This window comes from Heliangelus exortis, chromosome 2 (genome assembly GCF_036169615.1).
Source record: "Heliangelus exortis chromosome 2, bHelExo1.hap1, whole genome shotgun sequence".
In the NCBI taxonomy this organism is placed as follows: domain Eukaryota; kingdom Metazoa; phylum Chordata; class Aves; order Apodiformes; family Trochilidae; genus Heliangelus; species Heliangelus exortis.
Window position 1 is genome coordinate 132,789,835 of NC_092423.1, and position 16,576 is coordinate 132,806,410.

Consider the following 16,576-nt stretch of genomic DNA (forward strand, 5'->3'; position numbering starts at 1 on the left):
TTACATGTCTTAATGTAAAAAATGATAGAAAACATTTAACCTAAATGAAATACTTCCATACAACATAAACTATATCAATATTTAATAGTTCTCATACACAAAAACTTGTCACAGTTTAAAAGGCTTTGCACGGTACTGCCTACTCAAAAGTAAATGATAGAGCACAGTATGAGATAAATCATTAGTCACATCACATGTGTGGATTTTGTATCCAGTTGAAAATAAGGTATTTTGAGTGGGGAAAAAAAAGGAGTTTTGTTTCATGAAGTTTTTAGTTTTTCATTGGAGTGGCCATGAATTGGAGACTTAAGAAGAGGCTTAAGAAGTTATCTGCAGTGAGTGATAGATTTATGCTGTATAGTAGTGATTGTGTTCTTATATAGCTCCTGTAAGGAATTTAAGACAAAGAGAGAAGAGAGCTTATGAGCTTGAAGGTCTTTTCTTCCCTCATGTTAATTGATCTGATGTTACCTTTCTCTAAAAATCTTGGGTTTATTCGATATAGTAAGTATAAATGCACTCATATCTGGGTGTTCCAATATGCAAGAAGCCATCAGCTAAATTTTGAAAATTTAAATTCATCATGTGTTACCGGTCCATTCTGTTGCTGAATGTTCTTGAATTAAAGTTCCAGAAATTCAGTTCTCTCTGCTCCATTTCATAAAGGAGAAAACAGAAGGTATCCCAACTAATCTGTCACTGAATTGCTCTTCAGATGAGAAGTTTGCCCTGCAGTTTAGACCATCCTTACCTCTCTTACCCCCAGCACTGCTATATGCATTTTATGAAAGGCACTGTCTTTCCCACAGTGACTACTGGTGGATGTACAGGAGCCTGCAGAAAAGGCAATTGTCAGAAAACTCTTGCTCACAAATTTTGAATAGATGAAACTTTTATGAACATCAGCATTAACTTAGGTGCAGATATGCTTATTTTCAGACATTCAGGCAGTCAGGATAATAGTTGCCTCGAGACTGAATGCTTACCTTACCCTAGGAACCTGTGGGAAGGTGGCTGCATTTGGGAGTATCAGCTGTATTCAGCCCCAGTCAGGTGTCTGACTCCCTGCATTGTGTGGGGCAAGAGCACTGAAATGATAGAGCTAGATCTGCTTGTGATCCTTTTGTGTCAACAGGGATGCAACAAGGCAGAGGTGGCTCTCATGAGAATGAAAAATTTTTGCAACAATTACTGCCTTCCTTTCGTGTAATTTCTTCATTAGAAGCAGTGCCGTGTGAGTAGAAGAGGCACTCCACAGATCCATCTTCCTATCAAACAGGTAGGAAGAAGCGGAGAAACTGAATTTACTCTGCAATTTCTACAGGCTGCTTTGTTGGATCAAGACCTAAGCCAGGAAGGTGGTTTTCGTTCCTACTTCTAGCAGTACCTTTCTAGATGTATTCCATGTTTCCCTGAAGGTGAAGGAGTAGATGGCATAGACTTCATATCAAAGCACAAGCTCTTACTACCTGCTGTAAACACACATAGCATTGAAACACACCTCTTAAAAAGGTTCTACTACAGTTTGAGTGTTTCAGTACAAAAATATATCACTGCTACTGTCTTGGGTCAGTGAATGAAAGGCAATAGATTTAATTCCTCATCTAATGGTGAGGTGCCCTTGGGCTTCAAGCCACACATAAACATGACACTGAAAATAACATTTGCAGTGAACTGGATCTCTGTTGTGTTGCCCGGTGGTAGGATGAGGGTACTTGTGAACAGAAATATGTAATTTGGTTAACCCTTATGTGCTTTTAATGTGTGTTCTTTGTAAAGGTATTTTGTAGAAGGACTGTTTCATTTCTGTGAGCCCTTAAAACTTGTTCTGGTGCTTTGGATAGAGAAATCTTCATAGAGAGGTAAAAAGGAGAATATAAGTACATTTTAAAACAACTTACTGATGTTGTACTTACTGATGTTGTACAGAATATGCACACATATGTCTTCTCTACTGTGTGGGAGGAATAACCCAGAACCTAATCAAGTAAAGGTTTTATTTATATTTCATTTATTCCTTTGACAACCAAATTTCCTCAAGACTGTTTAGACATCTGTAAAGATCATTATTTAAAGACATAAAAAAATAAGGTAAGAATATGCAGCTAAACGTTATGTAAGTATTACACTTAGAGGTCAGTTTTGCAGGTCAGCTTGAGTAGTTTGAGAGAAATCAAGAAAATGTAAAGTTCCACCTAATCCATCTTAAAATTATTTTTTCCATTCCTTAGATTCACAACATACAACTGTGCCTAAAATATTATTTATATAAACCTGCAACAGGAAGAGTTCTTGTATTGCTAGCTTACAGAATATTTTACTTAGTTATTAATTGCAGTTTAAAACTAGATTATATGTACTCATAAGATAGGAATACTTTTTTTAATCACAGAGACAAGATGTTCATACACCTTTTCTTCTGTAAGAAGATATTTGCTCTTTCAGTTTGAAAGAATCTTGTGAGGCAAAAAACTTCTTTTTCATTATGCAAATTACTTGACCAGGAATCTTCCCTTGAAAAAATGCTTTTCACATGAAGCACATTTTTACCAGGACAGCTATTTTTACAGTAGTGGTATAGAGAAAGTGATCTGTATAATCCAGTATTATGGAGCTTATAGATTTGTTTCTCAGATTTGTGCATAACACAGTTTTAAGAACTAAAAGGATTAATTCCTTAGCATTTACTCCTCTTCTCTGTCACCTGGACTGAAAGACTTCAGTGACACCAGAATGGTTCAAACAACAAGTGCTGTGAAAGGCCAGAGTTTCTGTGTAATATCAAACACCATTTTCCTTAAAGTTAGTTGATTCTAGTTATGAGCACTGCTTCTGTATCTTTTCTCAGAGAGGTGCATTTCAGTGGAAGATGCTGATTGTAGTCGATTTTTTGCTATACGCAGACGTGAAAGTACCTGACTTTTTTATATGTTACACATTGTTTTCCTTTATTTATAAGAATTGTGTTTACATAGATAATGAGATGACAGATTGCACAACATTGCACAGGAGGTATTTTCTATGTGGCTATCTATTCAAGTTTTGTGTGCGTGCATTACATTCTCTAGGTTTTTTGTCTCCAACACCCACAATTCTATATATGAAACAACCTAATAAATTAGTAACACAAATACATTAAATATAAAACTTCATTTATAAAAATAACTATTTTTTCATAGTTTCTATATGATATGTAGGAGAAAGTGATGTCACTAGTTGCCAGAGGCTAATACTGCAGTAGTATTTGCATATCCTGCTTGTAAGGATGAATGTGGAATCGTTGCTTCAGTGTACAAACTATCTTAAAATGCATTTTAAATAAATGAATTAGAAAATGCGTGTGCAAGATGACTTTCACAATCAAAAACTTGACCTGATTTAAAATTGTCATGCAGCTTTTGATCTGGTATTGTTTATATTCCTGATATCCCAATTTAAATGATTAGGAAGATCTTGACTGTAAGAACAAGTAAAAATTTGAATTCAGTTGTTGCTATGGGTTTTAATAATCATCTGCTTATATTCAATATAGATTTTTCTCTTTATTTTTAATGTGACAATCCATTTGAATGCTTGTGTTATCATGTAGTAGGTAAAAAAATACAGTTAGATGCTCAATGTCCTTCTATGAGGGTGAATAGGGGAATCTTATATTCCAAATGTGCAAATGCTAGTAGCAAGAGGGAACTAAAGGCTTACCAAAACAAGTTGTTCTGGTTGTAGCCTGCTATTTTAATAAAGTAATTATGACATCATCATCCCTTCGTTGCCATAACATTTCTCCCTCAAAGTCCACCAGCCCATGTTTCCTGGCTCTCAAGAGAATCCCAACAACCTTATCAGAAATACGAACGTATCGCTCAAAGAGTTCCCCAAAAGTGACTTGGATCTTGCCGTCGGGCCGTGGCTTGGCCATTGACTCAATGATGAGGCACAAGTCTCTGATCTCCCGGTGGATATGGGCCTCTGCTCTCTTGGCCCTTTCAGCAGTTTTGGTTCCTTCTTTAGGACGGCCGTAGCCTTCATCTCCTTTGTGCAGGCGTGTGGACATGGCCAGTTCATGGTCAAATTCCTCACTGAAGGGGTTCAGCTTCTGTGTTGCAATGTGCTGCTCAGCCCAGTCTTGCCATCTGCCCTTCAGGCTGTTGACAGAGCTGTATTTTCTGCGGGCCTTGCTGCGTGCTTCTTCAGTAAAGCTGTTTGCACTGAAAGAAACAAAAAGGGAATCTGAGCTTTGCCTTTTATCGTTTAATTACGTGGTTCTGCTACTCATCTCCTCTCAACGTGCTTGCCGTGTTTTTCCAGATGAGATCCTAACCACCAGGTGGCACGAGTTCACTACTTCTAAAGGAGTTCTTTGAGGACTTTGAATCTATGTTCTAGTTTGCACTCAAGAGCAAATTTGTTGTTCTCACTTTGATGCCATCTACGCTACCACCCTTCGGCCTAGATTTGAGCCCATTTTGACAAACTTTTGGCCAGAATGACTTAATTCTGTCTGGGAGCAAAGCAATATGTTCCTGATGAGCTGCACTTGCTATGCCTTTGGTCAGTCACACAGCTCCCCGTTTCTGAATAGCTGGTACTGAGCCTGAAATCTTCCTGCCCTGATGCTATAGATCACAATAACTGTAAGTGCATGGACTGGGTCCTCAGGTGTTCTTAGTTATAAAATAGTGTGTAGTGACTGAAAAAATCTGTCTCTTGTAATAGATGCTGATGTTTAAAACAATAACAAAAAGCTAATAGACTGCAGTACTCTGCTTATAGATTTTATTAAGTATGATTCTGAACAATTACTGAAGTCGAAAATTTGTATTCCCACTGGCAGGGTATATGTCTGAAAGGAACTCAGGGCTTTGGAGATTTTTGTCAAGGTCAAGGGATGATGAAAGACCTTCGGAGGTCTTATTGATTTTGTGTGTGTGTGCATAGCAACATCTTATTGCTGGATGACACTAGGCAGACAAATTGTTGATACTCTTTCCTCTGGTGGCCAATCTCACATGTTGTGAAGGAGCTATAGATAGTCTGAGCTAATCTTTGTGCTGTCTACATCCTGTCATTGTGTCTGTACAGAGCTCAGCTAGGGACTATGTTGTGCTGTGGCTGTTCCAAAGTAATTTGTTTTCTAATATTTTTACTCCCCAGAATGCTGCTCTGAAACCTCCCCAGTAACGTCAGCTGGATATTAACAGTAACACCAGAAAGCCAAAAAAACAGTTAGAAAAACAGTACAGAGGACTGAAAGCCTGCAGAAAATGTTGTTTAGACATGCCTTTGTTTTCCACTAAGCTTGTTGGAAGAAAGAATAGGAGCAATAGAGATTATCTTAGTTCAGGTCTGTGCACCAGAAGAATGCCAGTGCTGGGCAGCAGTTAGAGCTGGAGCAAGAAGTGCAGACAGGGACAGAAGGAGGAGTAGGAGAGTAGGATTACTCTTTTAGCAGTGGAGTTGCCATTAGCCTGGTTAGTAATGAGGAAATCTGTATTTAAATAAGCTCCAAAATACTCTTCCCCATCAATTTGGTGAAAAGCATGAGAACATTCAAGCATGAATGTTGCCAAGTAAATGAACCTTTCCTCTATGGTGAGACTGCAGAGGATCCTGAGAGTAGGCAGTGTGTATGTGGTTTAATGCATGTAAGTGATTTTCAGGTAGGTGCAGGAAGAAAAGCATTAAAATACATCAGTGGGGTGAAGCTAGACAATTTTTTTCCCCCTACCAATACCAAATCCTTCTGTATATAAGCTGTTGTTACAAGAGAGGGAAAACTGTCATTCTTTTCCTCTTGCCCTGAATTGGGGCTTCATTGCCCAGAGGAACTGTGGGCCCAGAGTTTGGTTATGTAGAACAATTTGTCTCCTGAAACGTATGGATTTCCCAAAAGCCATAGAAGCCCTGTGCCAGTACAGTCCTAGCTCCAGGTGAAACTCAGATTGATTGCTTCCCCAGCTTTTCATGTGGGAAGGTATCAGTGAAGAGAGGGAGAACAAACACTAAGCAATTCAATATTGCTTAAAATAAGTGATACCTACAGTTTTAGGAGCTGATGAACAGATCCCATCATGAAAAGCTAATCCTGCATCCATGGCCCTCTGCTCCCCTTTCTCTCTAAGGGCCATGACCCCGAGAGTCCTGCAGCTTCAGTTCCTCATGATGAGGTGAAAGAGATAGAGAGTGAGGTAGCCTAACTCTGCAAAGGCTTTGTTACCTCTTTTTATTTGACACTCTTGTAAGTATTCTCTTCCTATTGAAACCTTGAATTCTCTTTTCTAACTGGATATTATTACCTCCTTTCTTACCCCAGTCATTACGTCAGTGGTTCAGAAAAACACCATCTTGCCTGTCCTTTTGCTTTTAGCATACTCCGTGGGATTTGGAAAAACATTGCTGTTACTATCTGTTTTTTTTAAAGCATCATCTGATTTAACCATTTCTGATGAAATGCAATTTTCCCTGTTGTTTAGTGTTGTTAACACTGTAAACTGTATATGTGTAGACACATTTTTTTTCACATTTATACAGCACCCACACAATGGATTGTGGGTCCAAAGAGAAACTTGTGAGCATTAACCTAATATAAGAACTGCTTTGCCTGTAGCAATCAAGTAAATTACCTTACTAACAAAAAATGATCACTGTAAATGCATTCTGAACTTCCAAGAAGATAACATTCATTTCTGTGTTCTCTATGACTCTCTCAGGAAAGCAAAAGTATGGATCGCTTTAATATTTTGAGATTGTGTCACTGTTGCACATCTTTGAGTCCTAAGCAACAGAAAAAGAACAGAAAGAAATAGTTTTTCCTAGGTCTGTAGGCATTAACGTGCCTTCTGCTAAGCAAGCAACCTTATTGTAATTGTAGTAAATATTCCAGCTAGAAATGATGCAGGTGCTGCTGCAAGGAGAAAAAAATTACCAGTACTGATGTTTTTTCCTGGAATATAATGAGAAAAACTGGAGATTTGCATTAACAACTATGTACTTGAGACCTTTTTGAACATTAAGCCACACTGAGAGATTCATAAAAGTAGTGGGCTGAGATAATGTATCCTAAGGCTATAATTTTTTTTTTTTAAATGAGTAGTTAAAAAGTCCAGTCCTGATAACAGCACTGTAAGTTCAGGGAATTATTTTTGTGTCAGATTTCAGTGGAAGAGATTGTTGTAAGTAACACAGAAAGTGTTATTGCAGTTATTTGCACCTCTGTGAATATTGCTAATGGATTCTTTTTCCCCAGGTATCAGCACTCAAATTAGATATATGAGGAAAATATTAAGTTTAACAGAAAGATAGCTGGTTTGTTTCTACTATAGCATTTTTAAAGTGAGTGATTTGTTTTAACTGTGGTTATTTGCAGATATCTGATGCAACTGTATTCTCTTTTCCTGCTGTGTTTGTGAAATCTTTGCAATCCTGCCTTCTTTCATAGGACAGTGTACGTAGCCTCTCCCAAAGGCAGGAGCTACAAACTTCAAGCTCTAGGTTTCTGGGGAGCATTTTTTACTTTGGCTATTATCCGTTTGCTCCTTATGGAGAGGTGACTGGTCAGCTGTGCAGTAAAGCATGGTTCTAATCCCCCACTGGAATAGTTTAAAAAGCTGCATGTGTTCAGAAAGCTTTGCTAAAAAGTGCCACATAGTAGATATCCATGACTATGTTGGTCACAGTTTAATGCTGGTCATAGTAAACACTCATCAGTTGTGAGGTGTAAAACCTGAGCAGTGGGAATGGAACAGCCTGTCTGCCTGTCTACAGAGTGACCACAAAGTCTGTTTTGACATTTTCATCAGTGCTGGTCCCAGTTCTTCATTTCTGAAATGGCGATTAGGCTTTGGTATGAATCTACTGGTTCTGATCTTCTCATTCCTGCTGCCTTGCTCTTTCTTTACACAGAGGCTGACTGGGTGGGTGAAAACCCTGCTGTCTCCTCTCAAATTGCCTGCTGCTCAGCTTGTGTTGTGTGTGTGTAACTGATGGACACAGGGTAGAAGCAGTGGAGACTTGGGATCCACCATGGGATGGCTCCTGGTAGGAACCCAGCAGGCTTGGGCAGATGAGCACTGCTGAACCCTGCCTGGTTCAAGCTGTGCCTCCGGCCACCCTCCCTGCCCAGCAGTACATGGGCTGTGCCTCAGCCAGTCTTGGTTCTGCCTAGGCTCAAGCTGTGCTGTCCTTCATCACAATATTACAGCTAGATGTGAGGTTTGCTGGGTTTGTTCCAAGGCATTACCACGTTTGTAGAACAGAGGGCTGGAGCAAGCAGTTTTGTATCTGTAGAAGCTGCCTACAGTTCTCCATCTTGCAGCATTGGATTTATAGATCTTTTAATAGCCTACTGACAAGAGAATGATTTAGTTTGGCATCTCCCCATTGCCAAGTCTGGCCACAGCACAACTGTTTGTAGCTGTCTTCTGGAAAAGAGGTTCTGCTGGAGATATTTGAGAAATGAAACAAGAATTTCTACCACCATCTGCTGCTCCTCTGCTCTTCTGGGAGACTTCCCAAGGACTTCATGGCTATGGCTGAACTCTACTTATTAACTACCTGGCTTCCAAATTTAATATGTGTCTGCTGTTGTATAGTAATCTTCAAGCATGAGCCTTTTACTGAAAGAAGTATTAACCCAAACTGTTGGATTTTATGAATTTGTTAGTTAATTAAAAATTTTAAGCAGAACCTGTAATAACTCTGTAGGTAAATAACAGATTCTGCTTCCTTTTTCTTCAGACAGTTCACAGGCATAAGGAAGTCTGTATGTGAGGAACTTCTGGTTCCACAATGTGTTCAGTGAACATTCTTCCTGGCCCCCTGCCCCATATGATACCCAAAGAGAGACTTTGACTTTGAAGAAACTATTGATGATACAGATGTACAGATTTTTGATGAATGATTTATAACATATTGCATGTTGAAGCAGGCTGGATGCTTTCTAATGTGTGTTTGTGGTCCCAGTTTGTGTGAAAGTTCCTGCTCTTTGACTTGATGAATGATAAGTCCGTGGAAAGCTTCTAAAGAGAAGTAATTAACCCAGCTTTTGGTAAGACGTCCTTAAAAGTCATTCCTGCCATGTGTATTTTGGACATTCTCTGCAAATTACTACTGATAATATTTACAGTCTATACTAACCAAAATAAAAAGTATTTAGAAATATTACTGTCAAGTATATTACTCTACACTTAACATTTGTTGAAGTTAATGAAGAGCCTTGGGTTAACATTTGTTGAAGTTAATGAAGAGCCTTGGGCTTTTGATGAGGGAAAAATTGCTATGCTGAAACATGGACTGAAGTATTAAGAGATAAGTGATGACTTTGATGAACCAGTAAATCCAGTGTGAAAATTAAATATTACTAACATTTCCCAAATATAGTTTCCTGTGTCTCTTATCTGGATAGCACAGAGGCCATAGTCTCAAGGCTATAGTCAGAGTTGTTGACTAACTGCTTAATCACAGAGAGATTCATGAAAGCTTTCCAGGATTTCTTTCTAATTTTTTTCAAGAGTAATAGTTTATCTTTGACTACACCCTACCATTTTCCTCCAGCCCTCCACTTTCCTCATGGAAACCTGTATCTCTCTCAGGGTCTGCTGACCATTTGTGACAAGGTAGTGAAGTTGTTTTACTTACGAAGTTGGCGTAGGCCGCTTAATCCTCACCGCTGTCATCTCTCTGTCACTGTCTTCTTGCTCAGGTTTGTCCTCTGCTTCCCCATAGCCACTGTCCTCTGTATCCAGACTGTCAGCATGGCACTTAAGTAGCAGTTTTTCCTTAGCCTGTTCTTTGTCCTCTAGTTCCATCTGTTTCCAGCCCTTGGTCAGCTCTGATACCATGTTTGAACACTTTCTCTTTATGCTTGGAGATAATTTGCCACTAAGAATTTTGTCAATATTACTTGATTCTTCTTTGAGCTTTGCCATCTCTGAGTTGCAATTGTTAGTCTCATATCTCTCACTGAGGAGACTAACATCACCTCCTCGTTCATAGGCTTTGCTTACAACTGTTTTGGTCACCTCTTTGCTTTTAATATTGAACTTTTTGAGGGCTTCATCTGATTCCCTTGAATGTTTTTCAGCATCTCTTACTGTAACTGATTCCTTGGCTGAGGATTTGTCATCATCTTTTCCCTGGTCCCTCTTGACAGGTGGATTTGGCCATTTTTCAAAGGATTTTTCATGTACAGGCTCAGCTGATGAGGCTTGTGCCGGGGCAACCCATCCAGAGGGCTCTTTGGCTTGCTTTACATGGTGATCAGATGCCCACTGCTGCCAACCTTGTGCCAGGCTGGAGACTTCACTGGCCAGTCGAATCTTGTGTACAGCCCTTTTTGGAGGATTAGTGCTTGGTTTTTCTTCAGGAGCCATGTTGCTGTCTGCTGCCATGCTGGGTTTTCCTCTCCTTATGCTGAGCACCTTCTGAGTGAACTTCCTGAAGTGAATAATGTCTCCTGAAGAGAGCTACGGAGATTTAAATAGAAGCTGGAGCAGTTTGTGCCCATGGAAAATATGTGAAACACTTCTCACAAAGATAGAGTATCCTCGCTATTACGGAGGTCTTTTTTTAAAGCACAGGATTGCATTTCATCACACCAGATGAATGATGCATGATGTAAACAGGGTGACACAGACTTGCACTGTAAATAGTGGGAAATTAACAGCTCCTTTAGTACCCCTTCCTTGGGACTGCTCAATTGTCAATTTGTTGGCAAGGGTCTTGTTCTTCTGGAAGTGCACAACTTGGGTTAAAGATACTGAACAGTATCTGAAACTTTGGCAGAGTAAAGACCCCTCATCATCACAAGTAAATAGCAACCCTCATCATGGATGAATTAAAGCCAGAAGTAGGCTATGAATGAGAAATTGCTAGATGCATTTTCTAAAAAGAAGCTAGATGATTTCTTCTTATTGCTCATTTGTCCAAGGAAATCCAGGTTCATTAATTTTTTAAAAGGTATTTATGTGCTCTGTTCCTAGTCATTATCTATTAATGTCTGTCTATTTAGAATGTAACTTCAGGGAGGTCCAGGAACATTATCGTATTTGGTGTCAGCACTAAGAACGAGGGAATCACTATCTCTAGTTTGAGGATTAATGTAGTAGGTCTGACTTGATCAGATGAATAAATGATGTCCTAGTTTCAGAATTTTGAAAAAAATAGAGTTTAGCCTGTTCAGTTCTTCACTGCTTTTCAAGAAAATGTGTATAAAACTTAGCATTTACTTGCATTATTTACAGTGTGTTTAATTTTATACTGTTCATATGCTATAGAAAATATGTAATTTCCTGGGAAACTTTGAGATTTCTTTATTCCAGGAGGAATTCCTTGAGTGTGTTCATATTTGAATTCATAAAAATGTTTAGTGAATCGATGAGTTGATTGTTATCTAATAACAAACAGTCATTTTCTGAGAGACAATCTTGTGGTATCTTATTCCTTAGCATTATGTTTCCTAAATAGGGAGGGAAAATGGCATTGCTTTTTCCATCCATCAGACCTTGCAGATTACAAGATGACCTCCTGCACTTGCCATGTGGTGCTCTGAGGTACACTGAACTTCAAGGAATTCTGTTGGCTTCATTAGTGTTACATCAGAGATAAATATATATTCCTGGTACTCTGCCTTTTTCTCTTCTCTCTATTAAAGGCTGAGCTGTATGAAGTAGATTAGGTCATATCTAGATCTTGTTTATTAATATAAGACTATACCATACATCTGACTTCTAGCCAGAATTCCTCATTAATCTGTGGAGTCATTACCTCTTCAAAACTGATGACATAATATAACCTAGTATTGCTCTTAGATATTTAGTCATACTTTTATTTTAGGAAGAAATGTGTCACCTCTCTATACTGTACAATCTCAGCTATTGCCAACTGCATCACCACTGTGAAATGGCATCGTGAGGTGCACTGATGCAACTTGATTAAGAGTCGTGTGTTACCAAACCTTTGTTTTGATGGCTTTTCGTGGCTAATCAGGAAGGTGAGCTTCTTGTGTTTCAAAAATACACACGCACATGCACACAGGGTGGTGATGTTCCCTAAAATGGAAGGAAGATGTGAAGTGAAAGAAGAGAGTCATGCACATGCAGAATAGGAGTGTGACACCAGCTTGTTACATCCCTCTCAATGACTTATTGAGTACAAGGGTGGCCAAGGCTTTAGGAATGAGCTGAAAGCTAAATATAGAGGAAAGGACTGAGGTCAGGGAAGGAATACAGTGAAACATGACTGCAAAAGGACAATCATAGGGTATAAGACTAACAGGGACTCCAGTTGTAAGGCAGGATCAACTCCACCTGCATGTTTTCAGGTGGCTGTTTTACCTGTTCTTGGACTGCCAGCGGTAGATACTCCCAACTCTGCCTTGGCAATCTGTTCCAGTGGTGAACTGGCTTAAATGAAACCTTTCCTGAGGTCTTGCATCCATTTCTGTCACAGCACTTTAAGCCTCTATCACTGCTGAGAAGAGACAAATCCCACTGAGGCAGTCTTACTTCATGAAGACTGCTGTATTCCTCCTCAGACTTCTAAATGACCCCACTTCTTCCCAACTTTTCCCATGTTTTCATGATTCCTGATCACACTTTTGCCAGCTGCTCGATTCTTGACAGCAGGACCACATCTTTCTTCAAGTGTGATGCCCCAAATGGGGATGATATTCTAGTTTAAGCTTGCCCATAGTGTGGAAAAAAATCAGATTTCCTATAAGCTGTGCTCCTGCTTAATATTATACTTGGAATCTCCAAAGATTCCAAAGACTTTCCTGCTAAATGGCTGTCTCTTCACAAAGCTGACTGTTCCTAAATATGTGATCATCTTTGTTGTTATTAAATTGTGTTCTAATTTGTTCAGGTAACTTTTTCAGTTTGCCATAACCTATTTGGCTTTTAATCCCTGTTCCAGTGTTCATGTAATTCAATTCAAGTTTCATAAATGTTCTTTCTACTCCAGTTTTGGAATCGCAAATAAAAACAGCAGGTAAGTATAAAGCAGGCTCAGCTAATAAGCACATTCAGTTTAATAGAGATGTGGTTCCCCAGTTAATTTTGTATTCATCCAGTGAATTTTGCAGGAGAAAAAAATAAAAAAACCCTGACTGGTGTCAAGATGTGTGCTATCTGCTGCTCTAGCCCACCTTCGAAGGTCTGACCACATGAGCTCCATAAGCCCCTTCCAACCTCAACACTTGTGTGATAGATACTGTGACCCTCCAGAGCCTGCTACATTGATGTAAAAAAGAATTAAGATTGGTTTAATGTAATTTGTCAAGTAAAAATTGCCTGTTACTGTCCTTGTTACAAAGGCCTCTGCTGGGTAAATGTCTGTAATTACTATTGAGGTTCTGGGACACTTTTACTCTCATACAGTCTTTGCAAACATTTCCAGAGGAATGTTTGAAAATTACAGCACATTTTAAATAATTGTCAAAAAAGACACTTTTTATTTTCTAATGGACTCAACCTTGGTGTACTGATCTCGCAGACTTAATGCTTTCATAGTTTAGTTAAATGACAGCAAAAAGATACAGATAAATGAAAACCACCAGAATTACAAATCTAAACTCCTACTAAATTCATGTTGCATGACAATGTATTAAATGAATGGTTAGGTAAATTGGTCACTATTTTTAGCTGAAGCTGTAATATCACAGACTTGTCCAAAGTGCGAGTGAAACTTTAATGTAATTTTTCAGATAACTACATTTAGGATGCTTAATTTTAGGGTTTTGAATGGTGTTGCCATTTAAAATGTTGAATAGTACCTTATTTTACATGGTGACATTGCCAGCAAGAGGTTAACCATAAGAAAAGTATAAATAATGTCTGAATCATACAGAGATTCATACTTCGCGGGTTACTTACTTTAAAAATGTTTTACTGCAGTTGGAGTCATATTTATTACTTTCTAGATTTTTAATTTTTATTCTTAGTGGAATAACAGGCCACGACTACCCCTAAATTGCTAATTTTGGTCTAAATGCCAGTCAATCTAAAATCCCTTACAGGATGAGTATGTGTTAAGCTGGCTGAGCCTGGACCACATTTTCTGTGTTTTCCATGCCTCACAAGGTATATTCTAATGCACAGCAAGGCTTGGTGAGAGTGTCTGTATCATGGACTTTCAGAAGTTCAAAAGCTATGCTTGAAGTCAGAGTTGAGTGACCATTTCTTGCAGAAGGTTTATAGTTGGAGAAAGTAAGTAGATGAGCAGGCTTGACATTTCAAAATTTGCAGACTCCCTCTTACCTGTCCCTGGATTCCTGCAGTTCAGAGGAACTGACATCTTAAGACAATCTTGACATCTTAAGACAAGTCTATACATGTTTCTAGGACACTGTTGCTGCTTTTGGATTGCTGCATTTCAGTTAATACCTCTGATTTCCTGAATCCAAAGTTGCAGAGCCCTAGTTGAGCTATTGCCAATGTCAATGTTAAACATTGGGATGCTTTTGTTGTATGGTTGGTTTTTTTTGTTTGTTTTCCCTGGATGGATTATTCTCTGTATAGTAATATACTGTTTAAAAATCCTCATATTTTCTTTCTCATGCCATAGAATAGTAAGTCTCTGGAAGATCAGTTTGTCATTAATTTTTTATCTTTTTAAGGATGTTTGTTTTTAAAAGTAGGACTGTATCCTTGATCTATTACTTTACCTTGTCAGACATTGATACGAGTTACTCAATGTTTTTGATGCCTTAAAGCAAGAAATTTAATTTTCCACCAATTGCAAGTGTATGAAAGATGCTATCTTCCTCCTCAGAGTTAGAGGGGAGTAACAAGAACAATCTTTGTTCCATGGTAAAGTGTTTCCAGCTGCCATTACCAACAGCATCCTCAAGACTGAATTTTCTTCCGGTTAAAGTACATTGTAACAGGACATCATACACTGCCAGTGATCACACCAAAAGGTTACAGTTCTGGATTTCCTTAGAGTGCAGCTCAAACACATCACTTCTAACAACAGTTAATGAGCAGCTGTATCCTATCAGCGTGCAGGTTTTTGTATAATCTAGGTGTCTGAGTTCTAAGAAGTGGAGTGTTCCTGAGCCTTTGGACTAGGTCCTGTGTAGCCTTTAGCAGAATGCAGTCCATGCATTCATTAGTGCAGTTCCTTGTGTTTGCATTCTGTATTATATGCATGGTCTTTTTTTTTTTTCTTTTTTTTTTTTTTTTTTCCTGGAATTTCGTTGAATGGAGTAAACTATCCCTGCATAATGAACAGGGAATCTTCAATCTGCATTTGATTACATGCTATTTCAGGCTTCAACGATATGAGAAACATGGACTTATCCATGACCTATCTTGACAGCTCTGCTTCATGTAGAAAATGCATCAAAAAATATCCAAGAAAACCCTGGTCAGAATCAGGGTTGAAAGAGTCTCCTGTGTGTCAGGCTGGGTAATGGGGGAGAGGGAAGACCCATCCAATGGCACCAACTACAGCTCATGAATTGCAGAGCAGAGCCCCAGAGCTCCTTTCACTCTGGGTGAGATAAACTAGAAGATAGGAATTCAGCTTTATTTTTCACCACAGTCTGGTAGAGAAACTGGGCCATTAGAGCTCACAGAAACCCGATCCAGGAAATAGACATGCATCAATATTATCTTCAAGTCCCTTTCAAGCCCTGATAATGAAGTGACAAAAGTCTTTGCTGTCTCAAGTATGCTACTCCTCCAAAATTATCTTCATTTTACAGAAGAAGAAAACTAAGATTAGGAGGTAGAGTCTTAAAGCACTTTGGCACTGTCTTCCTACTTTTGCATATTGTGTTCTCTGCCTTCCTTGGGAGTTAGATGCCTGCAAGAAATGCAGGCGGTTTCATCAAATTCATACCAGATAAGAAAGTAGAGGTAAGTTTACATGCTTTTAGTGTCATTGTACTTTCAGGCATAAATACATATTTTATCTGAAAATCTGTAGGGAGTGAACAGAAATAAGGAACAAGCAGTAATTAAATAATTAATTAATAATAAAACCAGATCCTATGAGGAGAGGCTGAGGGAGCTGGGGGTGTTCAGCCTGGAGAAGAGGAGGCTCAGAGGAGACCTCATTACTCTCTACAACTCCCTGAAAGGAGGATGTAGCCAGGGGGGGGTTGGTCTCTTTTCCCAGGCAACCCTCAGCAAGACAAGAGGGCACGGTCTCAAGTTGTGCCGGGGGAGGTTTAGGTTGGACATTAGAAAGAATTTCTTTACTGAGAGGGTGATCAAGCATTGGAATGGGCTGCCCCGGGAAGTGGTGGATTCTCCATCCCTGGACATATTTAAAAAGAGACTGGATGTGGCATTCAGTGCCATGGTCTGGTAACTGCAGCGGTAGTGGATCAAGGGTTGGACTTGATGATATCTGAGGTCCCTTCCAACCCAGCCAATTCTATGATTCTATGAATTTATTTTAAAATATGAACAAACATTTGAAGGAAATAATTTGCATTAGTCTTTTGGTTCTTTTTGCATTATGAGGGAATTTCTGAAGGTCATGACAAGAAGATAGCCTCTAAAGATACCTGCAGATATGTTACTATTCCAGTTTATATTGATCGTATGTCTTTGGCAAGGAGTTAATATCT

At 38.9% G+C, this 16,576-nt stretch overlaps 1 protein-coding gene across 1 annotated transcript; it reads right to left on the minus strand.

Moving 5' to 3' along the window:
- Positions 1 to 2,920: 2,920 nt before the first annotated feature.
- Positions 2,921 to 10,446, minus strand: ABRA (actin binding Rho activating protein). Its single transcript, XM_071738201.1, has 2 exons — positions 9,634 to 10,446; positions 2,921 to 4,205 (listed from the first exon to the last, which is right to left on the minus strand). The coding sequence occupies exons 1-2, from the start codon at positions 10,383 to 10,385 to the stop codon at positions 3,728 to 3,730; spliced, it is 1,230 nt and encodes a 409-aa protein (XP_071594302.1). The 5' UTR covers positions 10,386 to 10,446; the 3' UTR covers positions 2,921 to 3,727.
- Positions 10,447 to 16,576: the final 6,130 nt, after the last annotated feature.

Bases quoted from the DNA above. Each gene is read 5' to 3' on its own strand.
- ABRA (XM_071738201.1), bottom strand. From the start codon at position 10,385: ATGGCAGCAGACAGCAACATGGCTCCTGAAGAAAAACCAAGCACTAAT. The intron at 4,206-9,633 runs GTAAGTAAAACA...TGTTTCTTTCAG, and splicing joins AAGCGGCCTACGCCAACTTC to TGCAAACAGCTTTACTGAAG.